Source organism: Podarcis melisellensis (genome assembly GCF_964234715.1).
Source record: "Podarcis melisellensis genome assembly, chromosome: 4".
Classification (NCBI taxonomy): domain Eukaryota; kingdom Metazoa; phylum Chordata; class Lepidosauria; order Squamata; family Lacertidae; genus Podarcis; species Podarcis melisellensis.
The window spans coordinates 32,495,269-32,517,224 of NC_138531.1; the positions used below are offsets into that span (position 1 = coordinate 32,495,269).

The 21,956-nt window shown below is 40.5% G+C and overlaps 1 protein-coding gene across 3 annotated transcripts in view; it reads right to left on the reverse strand.

The window, feature by feature from the left end:
• Positions 1-1,972: 1,972 nt before the first annotated feature.
• Positions 1,973-21,956, reverse strand: part of GABRB3 (gamma-aminobutyric acid type A receptor subunit beta3) — a 192,748-nt gene continuing 172,764 nt past the window's right edge. For all 3 annotated transcript variants that reach the window (XM_081907658.1, XM_081907659.1, XM_081907660.1), the window contains 5 exons: positions 18,089-18,171; positions 15,141-15,278; positions 13,463-13,615; positions 11,671-11,915; positions 1,973-4,377 (listed from right to left, as the gene is read on the reverse strand). In XM_081907658.1, coding sequence (XP_081763784.1) covers positions 4,027-4,377; positions 11,671-11,915; positions 13,463-13,615; positions 15,141-15,278; positions 18,089-18,171 — 970 coding nt within the window. In that variant the 3' untranslated portion in view covers positions 1,973-4,026. The remainder of the gene's footprint in view (positions 4,378-11,670; positions 11,916-13,462; positions 13,616-15,140; positions 15,279-18,088; positions 18,172-21,956) is intronic.

Genomic DNA, 21,956 nt, shown 5'->3' on the forward strand with positions numbered 1-21,956 from the left:
GGGCTTCCCTAGAAAACCCTCAAATGTTTTGCTACATGTGAAGCTCTGTAGCATTGTATGAGCCTTGGGATTGGACTCTTGCTTCCTCGGCAGGCTTATTCTGGCAGCGGTTCCTCGCCCACCAAAGTTGTTGCAGCTGTATTCCAATTTCCTTGATCTCACCAGAGTCACTAAGGCTGCTAATTCCAGCCATTGCTAGGTGGAGACACCACAGCACGTACAGCCCATAATGGCTAGGGTAGAAGAGCAAGAGAGGCATGCAGCTGCACCAGCCTGGAGCTGGCATAGCAATCAGGTCCAGTTTGGGCCCATGGGATAGCAGTAGGATTGGCTTAGGATCAAGCAGATCCCAGGCTGGTTCTGCCTCCCCTGTCTCTGGAACGCCCCATTTTGAGGGTTCCTACTTACTGTCTAGCAGGTGGAAGTAGAGCTACAGTGGAGGAAGGTGGTTGTCACTCTGTAGGCAGAGGCCACCAGGGTTGAGCAGTGGGGTAACTCCATCTAATATAAGTGCCCCTGCCCCTGCTTGGTGCAAAAGCAGGGTTGGATTGCTTAGTAAGGCTGTACAGTGGTACCTCGGGTTACAAATGCTTTGGGTTACAAGCGCTTCAGGTTACAGACTCCGCTAACCCGGAAGTAGTACCTTGGGTTAAGAACTTTACCTCAGGATGAGAACAGAAATTGCATGCCGGCGGCGCGGTGGCAGCAGGAGGCCCCAGTAGCTAAAGTGGTACCTCAGGTTAAGAACAGTTTCAGGTTAAGAATGGACCTCTGGAACGAATTAAGTTCTTAACCCGAGGTGCCACTGTAATCCTAAGCACACACAAACAAAGTACTGTATTTTTCCATGTATAACATGCCCCCGTGTATGAGACGACCCCTACTTTTTGGGACCCCAAATTAAGGAAATAGGGGGAGGTTGCCCAGCCTTGCCGCAGCCACCAATCACCCACCCAATTGCCACAGCAGCAGCCAATCGCCAGCAGGCCTTGCCACAGCCACCAATCACCCGCCTAATTGACGCAGCAGCAGCAAATCACCAGCAGGCCTTGCCATAGCCACCAATCACCCACCCAATCACTGCTGACAATCTCCTGCTTGTGGATGCCACCAATCGCCCGTCCCCGCTCAATACTATCCTTGTATAAGAGGATCCCAAATTTTTAACATTTTCAAATACTACAAAAACAGCATCTTATACATGGAAAAATACGGTAGGTTCTATAGATCTGTTTCGGCTTAATATGTTTAGGATTCAGATTAAATGTTACAGATATCTAGTTCATCTTAATTAGTTTATGAATCACATTGTCTAAATTGTTGTTGAAGCTTGAAGTCATTATGGGTTGCTGTCATTCCTCGCTCGTTACTTTTGATCTCAGCGTTATAGACCAATCGAGATACCCTCACACAAAATTATCTTTATTTACATTCATAGCAAAAAACGAAAAAATGAAAAAGACAACCCTTCCCATCTTTCATAAGTTTATGAACTTCAGTATAAGCCTCCACATTCTATTATTATTATTATAATTATTTTAACACTACGGCTGTACTGAAATTTTGATTCCTATTTTGATTTAAAGGCTCATATTATAATTTCAATGGCAGCTTCCGTTAGGCAATAAAATGAACCAGTCCACTAAGAATAATTTTGGCATGATTTTAGTTAATACGTATTCTTCCAAGAAAGCCATGGTCTCTAGCAAGCTGCCCTGGATTCCTGGCATATATCTAGGGCTTTTTTTCGAGCCAGAACTCACTGGAAGTCAATTTTGGTACCTCTCAGGTGGGCGCCATTGCCATTCTCAGAGAACAAGGGAGACATTAACGGTGAGTTCCGGCACCTCTTTTTCTAGAAAAATAGCACTGCATATATCTATGTTGTCTCAATAGCAGGTGTGGTATCAGCTGAGACTAAATATAATTCTGCAGGTTTCTGTTTTCATATCAAGGTAAAACTTTTTCCCCCCCAAATCACTAGGCCAGTTATGTGAAATACCATTTCTCTCCCCCATATATGGTGTTCTCCAACATGTGAAAATGAAACCAGGTATAACTGGCTTTAGCTCAGTCTCAACATAAAACCCTTTTCTATAGTATATTATTTTTTGTGGGAGTGACATGCAAAAAGCATTCCTGTAACATGGAAAGTGGCCCTTTAATGGTATGGTGAATCAGAGGTTGCTTCCATATAATGAAAGCTACAAAATGTTTCCAGTGCAACCCAACTAGTGGAAGTTGCCATAATGAAATGAATGGGGAATACAACTGGCGAATTGCACCTACAACTTTACCTTCCAAATTCCTGCTCATCCAAGTTTCTCTAAACTCCTTTTGATATTCATTCATCTCATGTATGCTAAGTTAACAGCACTGATATGAATGCATTCTAACTACAGGAAAACAAAAGTGGAACATTTTGCATAAGGAAAATGACTGAATGCATTTAATGCTGAAGCAAGACATTTGTTCTCCATTATTTATGGTTTGTGAATGTAACATATCAGCTATACTAGCAGTTTTAGTGTGTATATACATATATATGTACAAAATAGATGTGAAAATGTTCTGTTATTGAATTTATACATTAGAAGTGCTATATTGGTTTAATTCTAGAGAAGAGAAAGCTGTAACATCACAGAAACAAAAGTATGATATAGCATGCAGTCACAGTAGCAAGCACTAGAAAGAAAATTGGGTAAATTATTCATATATATGCATATTATGCAAATATATCTTACATTAATCATGTTCTAAGAATGTTTGGTAACGTAAATGCATGGTTTTCCCTTTTCGTTTTTAACCTGAGGTGTCTTCTAGTTTATCATTGGAATACTAATTATTAAAGAAACAATGGGCTAAGATTATCATATCCTCCATTGCCTGGCATTCTGGAAATTTGAAAAGCTCTGTGGCACAGAGAAGCTTAGAAATATATTATATATATTATATAATATATATATTATCTATTCTTTTGTGGAACTGATTTGTTCTGCCTGGCTGCTCCACTGTAACATGGAAACGATTTGCAAAGGGGAAGCAGGTACAGCAGAACATGGAGCAATGTATAACTAAAATTTTCCTCAGAAAGAATCTCCTCAGATTATAGTACCCCTGCAAAGGAGAAGATTTGATAACCCTGTATAGATCAGAATAGATCCTAAATATGTTAGCAGCAGTTGCATTTCAAACAACATTCCAGTAACAATATGCTGTAGGGATTCTCTCCTCAAAATAATCCTATACTGTAATTGGAATATTAAATTAAAACATTATATAATGCACTGTATCACATAAGAAGAGGCTGCTTTGCTTTGTTCAATAGCTTCTTAAGGATTGTAAATCCTATGAACGCGAAGCAAACTGATCTCTTGATCAAGATTTAACTTGCTACATGAGAATAAACAAGTGATCGCTAAAAGGATGATGCCCGTTTTTGATAGGGAAACTGATCTTTGCTAGAATATAAAACACAAACCATTAGCAAAAACAAAAATTAAAAAAATATTGATTAGGTTCATTGGTTCAATGATTAGGAAATGTAACTTAGAGAAAGCGTACCAGTGTTAATTCTACCAGTTAATGAGCAGTCAAGTTTCCACAAACAATATCACATAATTCTGATAAATATGGAATTGCAGAGGTCTGAAAAATATTTGGGTGGTCTTAAATGACTTTTAGATTTATCAAAACCTACAGTTTTCAGAGCACTTGCCTCTCCATACTTTTTATTTCATTTTTTAAAAATCACTTAATGCGCATTCTGCTAAACTGTCCGTTATCTTCCGAAAGTACAGTGTGTGTGTGTATATATATAGTACATATGTGTATGCACAATGGGTATAATACACATTCTTTCACAATATATGTACACACATAAACAGGATTTTAAATATATTTATATATATTTTATATTTATATATATATAGTGTAAAAGTTCTTATGTACACATACAAAATAACAGGCAAATTAATATTTAACTTGTTGAAGTCTTTTTTTTTTAAAAAAAGAAGTAAAGTCAATTTAGTTGACATAGTATAGCCAGTAGATTAAGTTGAAAAGAGAAAATGTGAAAGGAAACACCATTCTTGACCATCTGTCTATGGCGTTCACATCCGTTAGGTCAGGAATTTTTATCTTTAGCTGTGAAGACCTTCTCCGTAAATGACTCTTCTTTGTGTGTGCGCCAGTTCTGTCCAATGTACGCCTTCCAAGGTTTTCTCGATGCGAACTCTGTTTTCTGTACTGGATACCTGAGCTGTCAAAGGATATTGTTGAATTCTGAGGATCGGTGACGCTTGTGGTGACCTCATTGCTTGCAACTTCGTTGTGAATTTCGAGGGATGTTAGCAGAATATTCCCATGCATGTCCACCTAGTTGGAAACAAATTCATAATGATGGACGCTCATAATTGTTTCCAGTAAATAAAAATATTTAATTCTATTTCAGAACAGAGGGCACCTTCTGTTCCAAGTTTTAAATGCCTGCTGAAAACTCTTCTGTTCCATCAGGCCTATGCAGGAAATTAACAATACATCTTTCCATAATAGTTAACTGATGTCTGATTTTAACTTTTTAATTTTTTTTATTGTATGGGTTTTTTTGTTCTATTGTTATAAACCACTTTGGGTTTTTTTTCAATGAATAGCAGTATACAACTGCTTTTAAAACAAACACACAAACAAGTAAATAAAATAATTAGCATGGAAGGCTTAACTATTCCCCATGAAAATGGACATAATTACCATATTAAGTGGTAAGGATTAGGAATCATGCCAATAACATAAATATAAAACAAGCAGGGCCCGAAACAAAATGTTGCAATGCAGACTCATTCTGTAACTGGAGTGCTGTTTTCAGAGCTTTAGCCAGTCAGCCAGGTAGTCACACCTCAGGACCTCAGATGATGCAGATCAGAGAGGGTTCTCTTGAGAGGGTTCTCTCCTGAGGGCATTTAACACAGATGGGTCTCTGTTGGTGGGATGAGGAATCCCCCCCCCCCAGACCTTTGCACGCTCCTGTGAGCACAACAGTATATAAAAAGGCTAAAGAGCAAATCCACTTTCACTACTGAATTGTATTGTAAGTTCTGATCAATATTCAAAATTGCATTTGATACAGATGCCGGCTACTCATCTGCTGTAGAACTCACAAAGTCGCTTTACCTACATAACGATCCTTCAGAAAAGCCATTAACACTATGGGCAAATTCCGGTCCCAAGTGAGTATTGCTGCTCATGGAAGGAATGACTGGTACAACACTCAAAGTATCACTTTCTCCTCTCCCTGGCACACATATGGGTGCAATTGCAGTGAACCACAATACACTGACTCATTGCTAGAAACAGGAGGTTCATTCCACCTTTTATCTCCCAATGCAGCTCTGCCTTGGGTAAAAGTTACTCAATCACCAGACCTGTAAATATGAAACATTTGGCCTACTTAAACAGGATCAAATGTATAGTTCACAATCCTGCGATGGTGGTGAGATTACATAGCAGACGTACCACTACTTCCCAAGGGCTTCCTAAGTCCCCAGGGTAGGGAGGTCTTCTTCTTTGGCGGTTTTTATTCTATTATTATCCCCCCCCCCCAACTGTGATAAATGGAAAGAAATCTGCTATTTCATTTGCAGCATAGCTGAAGGCATGTGAGGGGAACGAGGAGACTTAGGATCCTGCTAGTGCTTGGCTGCCCCCAACATTCCCCTGGAAAACCCCATTTCCCATACCCATTGCCAGAAGAACATGGTTGTACGTGTTTGTGTGAGTGTGTGTAAAAGTCCTAGTAGCAGGCTTCTTTGGTGACAGAGCATACCACGCCTAAGAGCCCCTCAGATCACATTTGCCTGGCTTTAGGATTACTGAGTGTGCAAGTTCAACTAGGGAGAACAATCTACTTGCTCTTTTTTATTCCTAAAACGTAATGATAACCAGAGGTTCCTGAAGATACTATTCACTCTGGCGCAACATATTTACTAGAAATTTATCTTGTTCCGCTTTGGAAAGCAAGTATGTCACTGTACTGTCTGGGAATTGTCATTTCATGGCAAAACTCCCATTTGTTTTATGGGTCTAGATCAATTAAAAAAAAATGATTTAGCAAACTTGTATCAAAATGAGCAGGCTTCTCATTTCATTCCTAATGCCAATTTCAACATATTTTTTATTGTGCGGAATTTTTGAAAGTGAATTTAATGGCAGGCAATTCATGGTCCCTGAGTCATTTCAATCCAATTTAATTGTTTAATATTATATTAATTTTAAGGGTCCCGGAATTGAAGTGTATTTGATACCGTTCTCAATTGCACAGTACTATTTACTTTACATTTTACCATTCTCCCCTTTTTCCCCTCTTGAAGTGGCACAGGAACTTAAAACAAGGGCTCTGTGGTAGTAAAATGAGAATGTGTAGCACCCTTTATCTGATCTGGCTTTATCATCAGAAGATGTTATAATATAGTGATCCACAAAAGGGTCAGATCCCAGAAATTAGCTGTGGGATCCTTCTGCGAGGATTGAGAGCAATATAGAAGAAACTGACTGATTTCCTGGCCAGGGAATAATAATAATAATAATAATAATAATAATAATAATAATAATAATAATAATAATTTATTATTTGTACCCCGCCCATCTGGCTGGGTTTCCCCAGCCACTCTGGGCGGCTTCCATAGAAACCAGAAAACACTAAAATATCATACATTAAAAACTTCCCTGAACAGGGCTGCCTTAAGATGTCTTCTGAATGTCAAGTAGTTGTTTATCGTTTTGACATCTGATGGGAGGGCGTTCCACAGGGCGGGCGCCACTACCGAAAAGGCCCTCTGCCTGGTTCCCTGTAGCTTTGCTTCTCGCAATGAGGGAACCGCCAGAAGGCCCTTGGCACTGGACCTCAGCGTCCGGGCAGAACGATGGGGGTGGAGACGCTCCTTCAGGTATACTGGACCGAGGCCGTTTAGGGCTTTAAAGGTCAACACCAACACTTTGAATTGTGCTCGGAAACGTACTGGGAGCCAATGTAGGTCTTTCAAGACCGGTGTTATGTGGTCTCGGCGGCCGCCCCCAGTCACCAGTCTAGCTGCCGCATTCTGGATTAGCTGTAGTTTCCGAGTCACCTTCAAAGGTAGCCCCACGTAGAGCGCATTGCAGTAGTCCAAGCGGGAGATAACTAGAGCCTGCACCACTCTGGCGAGACAGTCCGCGGGCAGGTAGGGTCTCAGCCTGCATACCAGGTGGAGTTGGTAGACAGCTGCCCTGGATACAGAATTGACCTGCGCCTCCATGGACAGCTGTGAGTCCAAAATGACTCCCAGGCTAAGCACCTGGTCCTTCAGGGGCACAGTTACCCTATTCAGGACCAGGGAGTCCTCCACACCAGCCCGCCCCCTGTCCCCCAAAAACAGTACTTCTGTCTTGTCAGGATTCAGCTTCAATCCATTAGCCGCCATCCATCCTCCAACCGCCTCCAGGCACTCACACAGGACCTTCACCGCCTTCACTGGTTCTGATTTGAAAGAGAGGTAGAGCTGGGTATCATCTGCATATTGATGGACACCCAGTCCAAACCCCCTGATGATCTCTCCCAGCGGCAAACAGGCAAGTCACTAGCAGACATAATATTCTATTTGCAGGTTCTCTTGTCTTTGCACGTTAGCTTTTTCATGCAGATATAACATCCCCACAAGGCTTGGGATAATATGAGTTTTGACACTGTACTTATGCAACAGTCAATATACCTTCTCTAAATGCTTGCTTATGGAAGCAGGCGGTTTTAGAATCAGATCAAAACATTGTATATTAAGACAATGTTAGTCCATGGCAGCTGGGATTTTTCAACCGGACTATTTTAACCTTGTGCTATGTTGTTATGGTCTGGGCTCTGTGTGTTTTGAACTCCATATAGATTGGCCTTAGACATTCAGTTGTATCACCCCTTGAAACAGGATTGTGCTCCAAAAGTCAACCTATGCCAGTTCCAAGGTGCTAATATTGTGGACTCACTGTCACTTGGCCACTTTCAATATTGTCTCGAATGGATTCCCCTCCTTTTTTGGTTATATTAGTGAGAACATTTGAAAACTACTTTGCAATCCACATACACTGTCTATGTTTTATTTTCAGTGAAGGATAACCAGACCTCCTGAATGCTAAAAAGAGGGATACTAGAATTTACACGGAAGCCATTTTTAAATGTCTAGTTACTTAATTTTCTTGATTAGCCATTCTTGCCTTTCAAATAATTTTTTCTTTTATTGTAAATTGCTTTGTGACTTTCGTTGTTGGAAGCAATTCATAAATTCAATAAACCTAACTTAAAGGTAAAGGCACCCCAGACCATTAGGTCCAGTCGCAGACAACTCTGGGGTTATGGCGCTCATCTTGCTCTATAGGCCAAGGGAGCCGGCGTTTGTCCACAGACAGCTTCCGGGTCATGTGGCCAGCATGACTTAGCCGCTTCTGGCAAAACCAGAGCAGCGCACGGAAATGCCATTTACCTTCCCGCCTATTTATCTACTTGCACTTTGACGTGCTTTCAAACTGCTAGGTGGGCAGGAGCAGGGACTGAGCAATGGGAGCTCACCCCATCACAGGGATTCAAACCGCCGACCTTCTGATCAGCAAGCCCTAGGCTCTGTGGTTTAGACCACAGCTCCACCCGCGTCCCAAATCTAACTTAAGCTAACTTTAATGGAGATCTTTAGCTCTAGCACATATTTTTAAAAACACTAAAGTCCAAATAAACATCCTGGAAACAGTGTAACAAATACTGCTAAAGATCTTAGTGAAGTGTATCAGAAAATTAAAAGGGGAAAGTTTTGTATTTCATTTCCACATACTACAGAAATTGCACTATTAAGTTCGTCCTTGCCACTGTGAATATTAACAATTCTACTTGTAAAATTTTAGATGGGCTCATTGCCAATTTAAAAAGGTGCATGCTGAATTATTAAAACTGGTGACATGTTTTCAGTAAATGGCTCTTATTAAGGGGCCGGTACGAATCATGTGCAGGTTTTCCTTTACCACTCAATTTTAGAGCTCACTAACATTGTTCTGTAGTATATATGCTCAGTCCAGAAGAAAGCCTGTAATTATTTTAATATATTTAATATTTTCCCAAGTACAAGAATGGCAGATGATCATTCAACAGGCCAAATTCAAACTAACTTGAGGACCTAGTATCACACAGCCTGCACAATCATATCTCCCTAACTCCCAAGATCCGAGGCTGGAGAAAGTGAGCAATGCTTTTTAATAATAATTGGTACAATGAATGTTCCTGGTTGGAACACTCTGTTTCTAGGGACAGGATTTTCGGCTAACCATGCAGGACGTACTTAACAGAGAAAGACTGGAAACCACATTTCTCTTTCAATTCTTTAACAACTGGGAGACAGGTATTTTCTAAGCATTGCTCATCCAACACCTCATTCTATAGTGATGCTTGCATGGGAATAACATAAGCAGACCAGCAATGGGGGTATAGATTTACACCCTGATAGTTACTGAGTGGAGAGTTATTACATCACCAAAATAGTGGAATGTGCAAACCAGCCTTCATGTTGATAAAGAACAGGTGCAAAGCTTCAATAAAACACTTCCCTGAATTACTGCTGTAAAGTTTTGCATACGTTTCTAAACACAACTCTAGCAACAATGCATGCACACATTTGGGTGGAAGTGCACAGGAGTGGGGTGGGGTACGGCAGCACAGTTTCGGAGAAGTTTTTTGGTGAATTATTATAGGTTCCTGCAGAATTTCAGGGGCTTCATATGAAAAAACAATCTATAAATATCCCTGGTTATATCACAATTTAAGTGTTGTGCTTCTCAGCCAAGGAACCTTGTGAGTTGTAAAGGGCGATACAGATATAATGGGGCGGGGGGCAGAGGAGATAATGAACCTCACAATAGAAGTACAGTCCTATGAGGGCCTTTACACTTGCAAGGTCTTTCCATTTGTGGTTTTAAATGGGGGGCTACAGAAAAATCCCCTTTGTCAAAAGGCTCTGCCCTTGTAATGGTGGAGAGAGAGTCCATAGACCATGTGCTTTTACATTGCCCCTATTATCTAGATGCTCATACAAATATTGTTGCCCAATTGCTTAGAAGAATGCCCAGAAGTCCTAGTTTGGATTTGCCCAGTTCACTTCTAGAAGACGGAAAACCAGAGATTGCAGAATTAGTCACAAAATTATTTGTGTGACAGCCTACAAAATAAGTCAGTTGTTCTTACCTGCTGGGTTTACATAGACCATTTACCAAAAAATATGGTATCTCTCATTTTATTTTGCTTGATTTAATCCATACTAGTATTTGTTGTATTAGAGCGCGTTGGTATTTAACCCCACACACAACTTACAAAAACAAAACAATTCCCAGAAGTCATTGGGACAGTTAAAGTAGTTTCAGATTGGGTAAAAAAAAAATTACGTAGGGAGAAGAAATTATGTAAGCCTGGATGTGCTCCCCTGATCGCATGAAAGATAACACATTTAGCCATTTAAGAAAAGTGGGTGACAAGAATACCACTTTCCTCCCTGGACATAGCAACAAAATATGCTGGGACACCATTTATAATATTGGCTTGAGAGGACCTATACAACTGTATAATGTTGCATGTGCCTTGAGGCACATGTCTCCTCTCTCTCTCACACACACACTGCCCTTAGATAAACATCATTTAAAAATTCTCAATGTGGTGACTTGTAACAATAGAACTAGTAAAAAAACAAATCAGTACACTGAGGAATACAAACACCACACTTAAAGCCTTTCTTAAATGTCTAAACATTGATCTCATATTTAGCTTTCTCTCCTGCACAACACAAAAGGAGGCACTGCTCTAGCTATGCACTTGCAGTTTCACATCGAAATATGTGGTTCTCGATCTCTTACTACGCCAGTTGCCATGATCTGCATCAACCAAATATAACTCCATTAATATCACATTGTAAAGGGCCCTTTGAATTCAGAGGCAAACCTCGTGAAGAAAAGCTGCCTTCTTGCACTCCTTTAACCATTTCCTGTACAAATGCATACAGCAGGAAATGAGCGGAGGTTTTGCTACTGAATAAATGTGCATTTTGTTTTTGATACACGTAAAAACAACTGCCAAACAAACAAAAAAACTGCATCTTCCCTAGTCTGAAAAAAAGAATAGCTGACAGCATTTTAAGTCTGGACTCCATGACTTATTTCTCATTCTGTATAAGAACTAAAAGGAAATAATAAGCAGTAGTGGAAGTAGTAGTTTTTGTATGTAACAAAACACATTCAGTTGGCCATTTCCCTTATCCTGGAGGCACGGCAAGGGTAATTGGGGCAAAATACATTGCATTAAGTGTTAGTGATGGGAAGAGAAGTTCCCAGGCCTGTGAATCCTGAACTAGCAATTTTGCTTATGGTAATAAAGTATGTGAACTTGTAGCCTACCAGAACCATGTTTTGCTCACTCTTTCCCTTTCTGAACTCTCTGTGTACTGGGAGTGTTTTATGTGACTAAGGATCTATTCATACTGAGGGAGGGAGGTGGCTGCGGTTTCTACAGATGCCAATGCTACAGCTTAGCGTGGAGGGTAAGTACACTTAATCCTACTGATCCATAGTGGTGTTTTGGAACTGAAAACAACACAGGCTAGTAGATGATGTGAATAATCCTACCCGGTTGCTTTCAAACTTAGAGCGATCGTTGTTTGCTTTGGCAGTCTTTTCTGCAAGTTTCTTCTGCCTTTGAGGGCCTTTTCCAAAGAAGATGTAGTTGACGAAAGCATATTCAAGTAAGGCCAAGAAGACAAATACAAAGCAGCCCATGAGATACATGTCAATGGCTTTGACATAGGGAATCTTAGGCAAAGTCTCTCTGAGATGAGTGTTGATTGTTGTCATAGTAAGCACAGTTGTGATACCTAAAAACAGGATGAAAGGCGAGTATATTAAGATCTTTCATGCATTTCCCCCTAAAAGCCATTTCCAGGAGCTTGTTGATGTTGTGGAAGAGTCAGCAAAATAAAGAGAGGGAATGCTGTTGTTTTATTTGTTTGTTTATTACATTTATATTCTGCCTTTCCCTTCAAGGACCTCGTATTTTGTTTCATAGGTCTGTCAATTCCACAAAGAGATCTTATCCAACATTTATTGGATGCCTGACCTATTACAACCAAAGTGGTTTGAAGTAAGACAGTTTCTTTACTGAAGAGTTTGCTTCTGAAATACCTATAAATGATTTGTTATATAACTACTTTCTCCGGACCTAAAAGAAAATTGTGATATGAGAAAGTCCTTAAAAAGGATGAAAGGAGATATAAAGGAGAGCTAGAAAGGGGATTTTCGCTGAAATCAATTGAGCTTAGAGAACTGATGTAACCCAGTGCTTTTCAAAGGGTGGATCATGGCTTTCTCTGTACCAAGGGGTGGTAATGGCGAAAGTTGGCTGGCCCACCAATTCTATCTGAAATGTGTACCCTAACAAGCGAAACTCCAAAGCTCTAGCAAGTGTCCTGTGTGAATGGCATGTGTGCTTTAGAACCAGATGGACGGGGTATAAATAATAAAATTGTTGCTGCTGTTGCTGTTGTTGCTGTTGTTAAGAACCCACTTAAAAGCACAGGTGTTCTGTGGCAGGTGATATGGAAACAGTTCCTTGAACAGATAATAGCTGGAAAACTATTGATGTTCCAACAGCAGGTGTTTTACACTTGAGAGTGTACAATGGGACTGCATGCAATTCAGTGCTGATCTTATTCTGGGTACCCCAAACGTATGTAACAAGGGAGAATCCATGAGGAACTGGGAGGAAGAAGAGGAAGCAAAGTGGCCTATATATTCCTTTGCCCTCCTCATCCTCCCCCACAAAGCCAGCTCGATAATCAGAGAAGGGCTTGGACTTCAGAAACCTTCTCTCGGCTCGGTCCCCCTTGCATCACCCAACTGCTTCAACAGCAAAGGGAACGGAGCCACTGCTTACCAGGACGAGTGAAGCAGTGGCAAGATTGAGGCTGCGTACATACAGTGGTGTGAGCAATGGATTGGCTCTGTTGGTTATGCATCCCCAACTTTGTCACTGTCTTTTACCTCCTGCTACCAGTAATCAGCATTGCTTTGCTGCTGGGAGGCTACTGCTGTGGCTCCAACCCCACTGGGCAAACCACTTCTGATCTGAGGCAAGCTCTAACACAGGATTGCAAAAAAAAGCCCAGTCTGTGAAAAGTCTTTATTCGCCTGCTGGGGACTGTGGCTGTAGCAACTTACTGCATTTCTTCGCTGTTTGTGGAAATGGGGACTTCCCTCATCTGACAGCCTGTTTATTTTCTGGAAAGTGCTCCATCCCTCCTGTGCCAGTCCACTCACCCATCTGCATGCAATCCTTTGTCACCTGTGCTTAAATATGTGGCTGTTGTAACAACCTCCTACAAGGATATGACAGGGTAATGCCCCATTCATCCTCATTCCATACCGAGAGCAACTCTTGCTGCAGATGCATCATAATTGATCCAGAAGGACACCCACGATAAAATGGTAATCAGTATCGAGGGCATGTAGGTCTGAAGAATAAAGTATCCAATATTCCTCTTCAACTTAAAGCTCAGCGACAGTCTTGGATAGGCACCTATTAGAAAACAAGGGAAATAACAGTTAGTTATATATATATATATTCTCCAATGTAACTATTGATGACGTTAGTAAAGGCAGAATATGCTCCTCCTCTACAGAAGCAAAAACACATTTGATGTGCTGTTTTGTTACCTACAAAACCTTGAATAAAAATCACTTTGTGAGTTCACATTGAAGCTAATGCATATTAGAGAAAATATGTCGTGATACTTGAACACCTATCCGGTTACCTTTTGAAATTTTGTGAAGTACAGAGATATAGTTAATTTACATTTACAAAATAATTTTCACATATTACTGTAAATGTGTGTGCGTGTGATGTCATCTCCACAAGATGGTGGAATAGCCTTCTTCCCCTTGATCCCAGCTCATGGATGTTTAAATTAGATAACCCTAAATCTTAAAAATAATTATCAAAATAGTGAATTCTGTCAGGACTTGTTACAGTGCTCATAATTAGAACAAAAGCCTGACATAAAAACCTAATAATTAAAAAAAGAAAGAAATATTTTTTATGGGGGGGGGGGGTGGGATCAATACTTATTTATCCATTACTATGTTTATCCATTAGCTTGGTTAGCACTAAATAATTAGCACCAAAATAATTTAATCAGGAAAATTCAGACTGGTGGCTTGGTTCATAAAGCTGTTTCTGAGTGAATTATTTTTGCTGTACTATTTCAGTCAGTTTTTAAGTGTTGCCCCTGTTCTTGTTTATAGCCCCTTATTATTCTCACTTTTAATACTACTATGCCCAACTGTCTGTTCTGTATGGTTCATAATTTGCAGCATTAATGGTAAAAGGTAAAGGTAAAGGGACCCCTGACCATTAGGTCCAGTCGTGACCGACTCTGGGGTTGCGGTGCTCATCTCGCTTTATTGGCTGATGGAGCCAGCGTACAGCTTTCGGATCATGTGGCCAGCATAACTAAGGCGCTTCTGACGAACCAGAGCAGCGCACGGAAACGCCGTTTACCTTCCCACCAGAGCGGTACCTATTTATCTACTTGCATTTTCACGTGTTTTCGAACTGCTAGGTTGGCAGGAGCAGAGACCGAGGACGGGAGCTCACCCCGTCGCAGGGATTCGAACCGCCGACCTTCTGATCAGCAAATCCTAGGCTCTGTGGTTTAACCAACAGCGCCACCCGCGTCCCCAGTGGTAGGTAGGATATTGCAAAATGTTTTCATATCAAATCTCTGCAATCACCAAATAAAAGGACTTTGCCTCTAAAGTGCTTGGTTGGCAGTCTTGCTTTGCCAAAGCATCCCACCCCACCCCCGCGAGCCCTACAGTAGTTTGGGAAGTTCATACTTATATCCTTTATTCTAGACCATCACAAAAACATGGAATGTCTCGGTTGTCTTTTATTCCAGTCATTATAACATCAGTGTCCTTTATTTCCGAAGCTATGATCTGGCCACCCGTTTTTTGTCACCTCTATGGCCATATAGAGACAAAAATGGGCATGTGCAAGAGAGCTAATGATGCTGAGCATTCAAATCATGATAAATACTTGCCTGTGGCAAAGACAACATTCCTGGACACAAGTTTGTGTTCCACAATAGAGAACTGAGGAAGTTCAATTCTTTCCACTCCAGAGACTGCATTATTCCCACCTCGCCAGTAAAATTCTATGTCATCTGTTGTGTATCCATCTGTCAACAAAGCACAAATGCTTTAGAATCATGGGTGCTTAAATGTAAAACTGACCATTGTTAGAGGACAAGCAATACAGAACTACAAGATAACAACCATAAACAACAATTTCAGAAAATAAAACAGCATTCCTCCAAGGCACAATTTTGTCTGAGTCTTCATTGCCCCAGAAGAGCAACGAATTCACTCCCTCTCAAGAAGCAGAGAAGGGGCAGCCATGTGTGTATTTCTTACCAAGTTTTGTTGACTAATAAATGTGATGCAACTATCTGGCTACTACAGACGTCAATCCCTCAGAAACCAATAAGCTTGCCATGGGCCTATTAGACACTACTTCTGTCTCTTTTCGTTAGATCCAATTGAAACATCTGTCAGCTGCCAGGATGAGAACAACTGCCCATCAGATGTGTCATCTATCCTTATTTTCTTGTTTATATTTAAAGGGACAAAAATAAATAAATCCCATTCTTGGCTTCATGCTAAGAATTGATGCTGTAGTAATACATGTTTATTATATGGTAGCTCCTGCACAACCTGAATAACTTACCTCCAAAAATAATATGTCTTATGTAATAAGTTTAAAGTTACAGATAGTAAAAATTAAAAAAAGACTTAAAACTGGAGGTTCTTTTTAGGAACACTTCAGAGTAAGAACAGAAACCATTGTCCTAACTCTGAATTAGTCATGTGATGTTGTCATATATATGGTCAATCTTATTGGTTAAATAGGGACATTACGTCATCATGCAATCCTTGACTGGCTGGGATCATGTGGTCTGTGACCACACATACACCATACATTTAAAGCACATTTAAATCACCCCCCCACCAATAATCACGGGAACTGTTCCTTACCTGTCACTGAACTACAATTTGCAGAAAATTACCATTCCCAGTATTCTTTTTTTGGGGGCAGGTGAATGTGATTTAAATAAATGGCATGTATGCTGCCTATGTGAAGAAGACACTATAAAAATGGGACCCACAGGACTAAAGACTGAACAATGAAGAAGCCACGAACAAGAGTGGATGACAACAAATGTTTATGATTTGAGGGACTACTTTTGCAGCTCCCCCTGTAAGTATTGAGCACAACCCTAGATATAGAGATGTTTTTTCTATCGACACCAATCTCCTTCGAACGGTGAGCCCAGAGGGTCTGCGCTTCAGATTTTTATACTTGTGGTTCTGGGTTGAAGCACAATCAGGAGCACTGGAAATGGACCATTAAAAAGCAGGGTTTCCCCCCTTCATTAGCACATTCTGCACTGAAAGCAAGATGAAAATAACCCAGTCTTCATGCCAGCCTTACAGTGTCAGCAATGTAACCACTGCCAGGGCCAGGGAAGGTAGAAGCACCCTGGCATGCATGTACTGAGGTGATTGGATGCACTAAAAAAGAATATTCAATCCTTTAAATAACAATGACATAGATGTATCCTGAAACACTACTATTTGAAGAACTAATTTTTTTTAAAAAAAAAAATGCTTGAGTTGCACCGTACTGAAAAATGTTGAGAAAGAGACTTTAGAAGTGCTGTGAGACAAATTTGAGGCAGATGGCCTAATTCTTCCTTTGAAATCCATGGCAAAACTCCTGTAACTTCAACAGGGACGTGGTAGCAGGCCAAGCGTAATTTACACAAAAGTGTTCATTAGCGTGTATTGATATTTTAGGCGTGTAGAAATTCCCTATACCCTTTGCATTGTAGAAGAAAGCGCTGGCTCTTGAAATACAAATTTAAATGATATGAGCACTCCAATTACGGAAAACAACTGGAATGGGGGAGAGAGAGGTTTTACTTCTTACATGAAGCTGAACTTCTAATCATAAGTAGGTCTATCTGACAGCCCAAGAGGGGGGAGGGGGGCACAGCAAGATCACTCATCCATAATAAAGCACACTGAAAGCAAATTGAATCTCAGTGCTTGCTTTCCTCAAACTGAATCTGATTAAAACATGAACACTAGTTCTCTTGTGTTGTAGATAAGCATCCAGTCATTGCTCGTGCCTAATCAGAACGGCATTATATTTTCCATGCCTTTGGGGTTGGGTTTTTTTTTTTTATGCCCACAAATAATAGCAACTTAGCTACTATATTTATGTACTTATATATTTTTCTACATACGAAAAAGATCCCTGCAAAAATAAAAAATCAAAAATCAAGGGAATACAGTGGCCATGATCCAAACAAAAACCAAACACTTTTAAGTTGCAGTGATTTCAATGGGGCGAAGTTAAACACTTGCTTAACCTTCTGATTTGCATAAATAGAAGCTGAAAGTACATAGTTTTGCCTGCATCATATGCAACAGATTTAACATTAAGAAACTCATATTTTGTCCTAGGTTGTCCTATTCAGTGTCAGCTTCCGTGTGTGTGTGTGTTCAGGGGGCCTCCCTTTCACAGGAACTGTTCCTCTTCATCTCTGATGCTGTTGCCCTTTCATTTGCCTTGCCCTTCTGGGCCCAATCCATACCACGAACCAGAGAGAGAGAGGTCAGGTGACTGCCCCGTCACTCTTCACTTGCCTGGAGAGGGCAGCTGATGAGGCAGTGACATAGAAAAGGGCATAGGGATCTGAATTTTGCCAGCGGACCCCTGGTAAGGTGCAGCCTTCAATAAATGCCTAACAATGTCAGCCCTTTATGCCAGCCCTAGTACCATCCTGAGACTTCAGTATGTAGCATGAATGTGAATGGGAAACCAAACAAATAACTGAGCAGCAAAATTAAAATTATTATAATTTGTGCTAAAATACTCAACACAACTGAATCTAGTAAAGCAAGTACTTTTATGTGTACATACAGCTTTCTATTTCCAGTGTACAATTCTGCTCATCTAATGGGTATCTTCGCAAGTCCATCATGCAAGCTGCTGTGGTTGTAATTCTGAAACAAAATGCAACAATAGGAACTTTATAAGAGCAATAAATCAACAGTCCCTTAAATAAATATAACATTAAAAAGAAAAGAAAAACAGGAACTGATAAGTAATGTGAGAGAGGTACTGAATCGTTTGCTATTCCTTCACTACGACTAGGCTCATGGGCGGGCAGCCTGTGGCCCACTGGGCTCCCCATTTGTCTCATCAGGCCATTTGGGCAAGGCCATGCTCACCTGTCCTGCACCTTTCATCCTATGTGGGGCGGGTAGATGTGGCTGGGACAAAAAGGAGTTTGTGGGCACCTATCAGCCAGTTCTTGGGACTTCCAAGCACAGAGCAGGGCTTCTTGAAAGCACCAACAGCGAATTGCTTATCTTTGCTTGAAGAGGACCCTGCACAGCTGAAGCCCCGATAATCAGCAAGTTATCAGTTACACATTATTCATTAAATATTTCTTTATTCTGCCATATCCAAAATGTTAACGGTAATTTTCAAATGAAAAGGTACAATGCTAATAAAAGACTATCCTTGTTAGTTTAGGAACCTCGCCCCTCAAAACAACGAGGTAAACTCATGTGGAAGTTCAGCTAGCATGCCTACTCAGAGGCAAATCCCACTGAATTCAATGGGGCATCCTCCCAGGTAAGTGGGTGCACAGGTGCAACCTTAATGTGTGGTTTTTAAACAAGTGCTTATGCATTGACTTAGAAATTTCGCTACTCTGTGGCTTGATCATTCATGGGAGCTTGCTATGGAGTTTGTCAGCAAACTTGTCCAATGAAGTTCAAAGTAAACCATTTCATTGAATGAGGGAAAACAGACTGATCAGCCAAATGGAAGATGAATTGGGGTGATGGAGAAAAAGCTGCAAAAGATTTCTCAAGGGTTCACATTACAGTATGCAGGATAAAAAAAATATATTAACAAAACTCTTAAGGACCGGAACAGCTTCTGAAGAGTGCCTTTGCAGCTGGTCTGTGGCTTCAGGGATGAATTCCTTTTTACCAAACATCTGCTAGCACCCAGCTAATTCCCCAGGCAAGGTGCTCAAGACTATTTAGCACAGGGAGACTGTATTTCTCCAGTATGACAGCAGCAGCTGTGACTTAACATGTACAAGTAACACCAAATGATCCCCCTTTTGAAAAGCATGCTACCTTAAGCTAAGGGCCAATCAAGCTTGTTTTAAAATGCACCATTCTGGTAATTATATAATCCTATTTATTTGTTAAAGAAGTGGAATCGTTTTGCAAGCAGTTCCAGTTTAGTGCACCGGACAAATAAAAGACCTGAGCTTTTCTGCTTGCATCAAGTTATTTAAGCAAACAAATATAAAATGATTTGCTTCAATAAATCAAGGGAGCTCCTAGCCTTTATCGTGCATTTTCATGCATTTTAAAATGAATATATGTGGGCAAACACACTTTAAATACTTATGGTACAATGCTTTTCTCTGTGGTTTTGAGTTATATGCCTGTATTCCTTATACTCCTATATTGTTTGTATAAAATGTTGCACAGCTTGCACACTTGGAAGGAGCAGCATAGTCAAGGATTTATTTTTTTAAAATAAATAAGTATAACAAAATTTAGCCTCAAGTTACACTTATATGACCACTGTAAACTCTGTAATGCATTCCTGTTTCTGTGTACAGTGATACCTTGGTTTATGAACTTAGTCTGTTTCGGAAGTCGGTTCTTAAACCAAAGCATTCTTAAACCAAGATGTGCTACCTCATAGCAGCGCAGGACTCAATTTACAAATGAAACACACTCAACAGGAAGCAGAACATGTTCTGCTTCCAAGGCAAAGTTCACAAACCAAAACACCTACTTCCAGGTTTGCAGCGTTCTTGATCCAAGTTGTTAATAAACTAAGCTGTTCTTAAACCAAGGTACTCAGAACTAATTCTAAGAAAATTCAATGGGATTTACTCCCTGCTAAGTGAGTTTAGGGATTTCATCTTTACAAATAAATCTTCACAAAGGAATGTTCTACCACTTGTTGATGGCACATTCAAGGACCTTTAAACGTTCCTCTCCCCTTGTTTACAGAAAGCTTGTGTTGATAAGGGCTATCTCAAGCATCTTTGCAATAAGCCAAACCAAGCAGCTCAAAACCTAGGCCAGTGTTTATGGAAGTTATGTATCAAAGAAAGGAAGGAACAGTTATTCTTCTTTCTTTCAATGCATAACTATGTAGCAATACCTGACTACAATACAAGACCGATTCTTTATTGCAATATAACTAAAGTAGAAACCTTATCAAACAGTGGCTAATTGTTTTCAAATGTTGTAGACATTGCCGGCCTAAATGCATTTGGAAATATTGGGTTGGTTTTGATACTTATCTCTTCATAAATGTTATAAATAAACAAGTAGCAGTCAGTTTGTGTTTATCTCACATTTTGTCCATTTCTTAAGCCACTGTGACCTTTCTCTTTGAAAATGTGCAAGCTGACTATACTTCGGGAAATCTAAGTGTTCTGTGGCTTGACATATTATTCACAATGCTCATGACCATGGTAACTATCTTAAAATGGGGTGAAGGGAAAGGTGGGAAAGAGTAGGATTGTACAGACAATTATACTTTTCAGAAAGTCATTTTTGTTATCCACAGAAAGTTATTTTTGTTATCTACACCCCACATTTTTAAATATGTGTGTGGCGCCTACAATTATGTCTGAATTTGTCTTTCTGAGTTCTTTCTGTATGAACATAAAATCTGCAGTACAGTGGTACCTCTGTTTACAAACTTAATCTGTTCTGGAAGTCAGTTCTTAAACTAAAACCATTCTTAAACCAAGGCGCACTTTCCCTAATGAGGACTCCCGCTGCTGGTGGCCTTCCACCATTTGGATTCTGTTCTTAGACCAAGGTAAAGTTTCCGGTTTTGCGAAGTTTGTAAACCAAATCCTTCTTAAGCCGGACTGTTCTTAAACCGAGGTACTACTGTATATCTAAAGAGTCAGCTTCAGAAACTCATCATCTGGAAAGAAAAGCAGACCCACAGCTAATGTACAGGGCTTCAACCAGAATCCGACCCTTCTCTCCTTCACAGGGTGAATAATCTAATGCAAGTAATCATAGCTCAGCGCCTAGTCTCCACCTGTAAATATTGAAAATAATGGGTTCTGGAGAGTGAACAGGATATGGATTATACATTACCATACAATTTTTTAAAAACCTTACCTAAAAGTTTAAAAATTTAAGGCCAAAATTCAACCCCCCTCTGCATCTGTGACGCCACAGAGACACTGCTATATCTGCAGTCCTGCTATTCATAGCAGTGGCAGAAGTTGCAGGGGAAGATAATCCTTGGGCCAGCTTGAGGCTGGTGCAGTGATCGGGCCTGGCCTGGGCTCAATACCAGCCAAACATGACTGTGGAACCCACTCAGGATCCAGCAGATCCCGAGTCAATTCAGCCTCTCTGCTTTGGGGCTTTCCACTTGACTCCATTGGTGGGGGCCTTGCCAATGGGCTTCACCTGCACATCAGGTGAGTGGAAGGGGGAGACATTTGTGTCTTGGCAGTGGGTGGGCAGCTCATGTAGCAGAACTGAGCAGCGGAACACTTGAGCCAAACCCTCTATAGCCCAGGATAAGGCTAACCATGCTGTTAATATGCAAATCATTTAACCTGGGTGAATTCTGACCAAACCATCCCATCAGTGTGAGTGTTATAGTTGAAATCAGCAGAGCTTGACTTATTTCATCTCCCCCCCCCCATAATGTAGTTTTTATTCATTTTCATCTTGAAACTGCTTAACATGGCTGTATTGAGATATAT